The sequence below is a fragment of the Octopus bimaculoides genome, chromosome 1 (assembly GCF_001194135.2).
Source record: "Octopus bimaculoides isolate UCB-OBI-ISO-001 chromosome 1, ASM119413v2, whole genome shotgun sequence".
NCBI classification, from domain to species: domain Eukaryota; kingdom Metazoa; phylum Mollusca; class Cephalopoda; order Octopoda; family Octopodidae; genus Octopus; species Octopus bimaculoides.
Window position 1 is genome coordinate 178459654 of NC_068981.1, and position 3116 is coordinate 178462769.

The 3116-nt window shown below is 34.2% G+C and overlaps 1 protein-coding gene across 11 annotated transcripts in view; it reads left to right on the top strand.

Moving 5' to 3' along the window:
* The window catches only part of LOC106868398 (protein transport protein Sec16A), a 133280-nt gene that overhangs the window by 75512 nt on the left and 54652 nt on the right, over nt 1–3116 (top strand). For 9 of the 11 annotated variants that reach the window (XM_052972886.1, XM_052972899.1, XM_052972890.1 and 6 more), the window contains one exon: nt 747–863. The exons of the other annotated variants lie outside the window; for them this stretch is intronic. In XM_052972886.1, the coding sequence (XP_052828846.1) occupies nt 747–863 (117 nt within the window). The remainder of the gene's footprint in view (nt 1–746; nt 864–3116) is intronic. 11 annotated transcript variants of the gene reach the window in all.

Sequence of the window (3116 nt, forward strand, 5' to 3'; positions counted from 1 at the left end):
TTATATATTTATATATTTGATCCTTTATATTGAACATTCAATATTTCATCTACATTCAATACTTTCTTTCATGGTGCCATCCATTTTTATTTTATTTTATTTTATATTATATATTGTATATTATATTATATATTGTATATTCCATATTCTATACCCCACATTGGTTCTGCAGGAATATAAATAAAACATAAAAAACAGACAGTGTTGGAACTCTTTTAAACAAAATAATATATTCCTCTATACACAATCATACAAAAAACCCCACCTTTTTTGTATTTATTTTTACTCGCATATATATATATATATACACACACACATGATTACGTATAGATATAGATACATGTATAAAATACACACATACATTCATGCATACACGCATACACAACTTTTCTACTGTCAGCAGGCAGATTTTGCCACATCAAACAAAGTAAATATACAGAAACTATGAAATATTTACTTTTGGCGAAATGAAATAAACTCCTGCTTTAATGCACATAACTGCTAAAATATGAGTCTTTCATGTAATAGTCTTCAGATTAAATATTTGACAGATAGAATTTAAAAAAAAATGTTTTTCATATGATTTACGAAGATATAATTAAGAAAAGAAAAGATCTCTTTTATGGACACAATTGTCAAGTCCGAACATTTCAGATTTTATTATTTTCTTTCACCTACTATCTGCTTTTATTACCATTGGTGCATGGCTGATTGGGAAGCTGTACTAACAAGCCCATTGCTTTCAGGTATGAGGAGTACTTTGGTGCTGGTAGTTACGATGACTATGAAAATTATAGTCGTCCAAGTCGAGAGCAATCTCGTACACACACCCCATTACAAGAACCCTCGTCTCGAGGACCTATGTAAGTTTTAACCCCTAATTTTTGTTGCTTATTTGTTTTTTCTGTATATTTTTGTAACTGTTTGGTTCAGTTTTTTTTTTTTTGAGATTTAAATTGTGTGTATATGTATGTGTGTATCTATGTGTTTGTGTATGTATATGGAGTATTACTCAGTAGGGAACTGAGAAGATTATAATTCAAATTAGTACTCAGTACATGTGTTGAGTAGAATGGATGTATTCATTTGTTAGCAAAAAGACCCTATGGAAAGCTCATTCTGTTTCAGTGGGTCCAGTTATAGTAGTCAAACTCATTAGGCATGAATAACTGCTATGCATATTGAATGTGACTAGTGCTGTATATCATAGAGTGTGTGTATGTTTGTATGTATGTTTAATTTTGGTGATGGGTTTAATTGTCGCTAATGTATGTGTTTTGGCTTATGATCAGTTGGGTGTGCATGTCTGTGAGTGTGGCTAGTGTAGCTCTATAGTGTTAGTTCATAAACAAACATGCACACACACACACACACACACACATGAGAAATTTGTTATTCATGCTTTGACTAAAAAGACAAGTGAACTAGCTGAAGTAGTTTTAATTAAAACAGGTTTCTAATACAACGTTGTTGTTGCTGTTGTTGTTATTAATTAGCTCTGACTGTGAGGAAGTGGTATAACAAGTAATCTTGAGGGAAAATATAAACAGATGACATCAAGATTTGGGTTGGAAAACTGATCAGAGAGAAAAATAAAAGCAAGCAATTTCAATATTCTAGAACATGCGAAGGGGATATTTGGAATGCATATGGGAGTTTGCAGCCTAGATGTTTTTTTTATGCAAACTATTTTTCTCCCTGCAATAATATAAAATTATTAAAGTGGCTAGATGCAATTTAAAACCAAAAGGCACAAATACAATCATCACTAAAAGTGACTAAGGGTGCAAGTTAGCACCAGCATCGCTAGAAATAAGAGTCAAAATAACTCTTAGCCATGAATAGAGCACACACACACACACACACACACACACACACACACACACACACACACACACACACACACACACACACACACACACACACACACACACACACACCCCAACCATATTTTGCAGAATGGAAGACGCTGCATTGTGGAAGACACATCCTGATTTTGGAAATATGATTTACTATTTTAAGATGTTTCAGCTTTAAAGCTGCAGTCATGCTGGAGCACCACCGTTTGTGATTCTTGGCAAAAAAAAATTTGTTTATACTTACCAAAGCCCCATCCATCCACATGCTTGGGCAGTGCCTGGTAGGTACACACTAAATGCCTGTTATCAGACAAAATTGGCAGGCAAAACCAGTGGAGTGCTTATGCTCATCATTGAACAAAATCATGAGACAGTGTCCACCTACCTGGTGGTTTGGTGCTGGATGTCATTGTAGTACACAACAATATGCTCTTTACTTTAACTGTCCTGCAGTTATGCATGTGACTACCATAGTGATTGTACCATGCTCACCACTGCTGACTGTCTATCAATGCCTGGTTTTGGCCACTGCTCACCACCCTGCTGATTTCAGAAAATCTTTACAACAACTTAACTAAAATCATAGAAGATGTATAGTAATTTTCATGTATAGTTTTTACAAAAAAAAATTGCATTTTCCATGCTGCAAAATATGGTGTACATACTTGCATGCATGCATCTATCCATCCATACACACACACCGTCCAACCCATGTCAGACTGTCCAACCCATGCCAGCATGGAAAGTGGACATAAATGATGATGATTATATACATATATATGTACACGTATGGTGTTGCACTTTGGGCTAGTGTGTTCTACTGCAGTCTTAAATTGACCTATTTTTTTTTTGTCAGTGTAATCAGTGGATGGAAAGGATGGGAACTCTCTGCATATAATATATATATGTGTGCACTCACATGTCTGTGTATCTGTGTGTACGTTTTATTTCTGTATCCTCACATGAAAAGTGTCTAGAAAAAAAAAAAAATGGTGACATTTGTTGACATTCTCTGCTAACATATTATTCTGTAAATCTGTGTTTTCAAAAACAAGTGGAATTTAAAAAAAAAAGTATCCATCATGTAAAAACAGATAAAGGTTAGCCGCAGAAAGGGTATCCAACTGTAGAACATTGCCTCAGTAGGTATTTGTCCAGAACATGCTAACATGGAAATTGATGTAAAATGAATGAATGATTGGATGAATAAATATACATACATAATTTCATGTGTTGCATGCACACGAATATGCATAC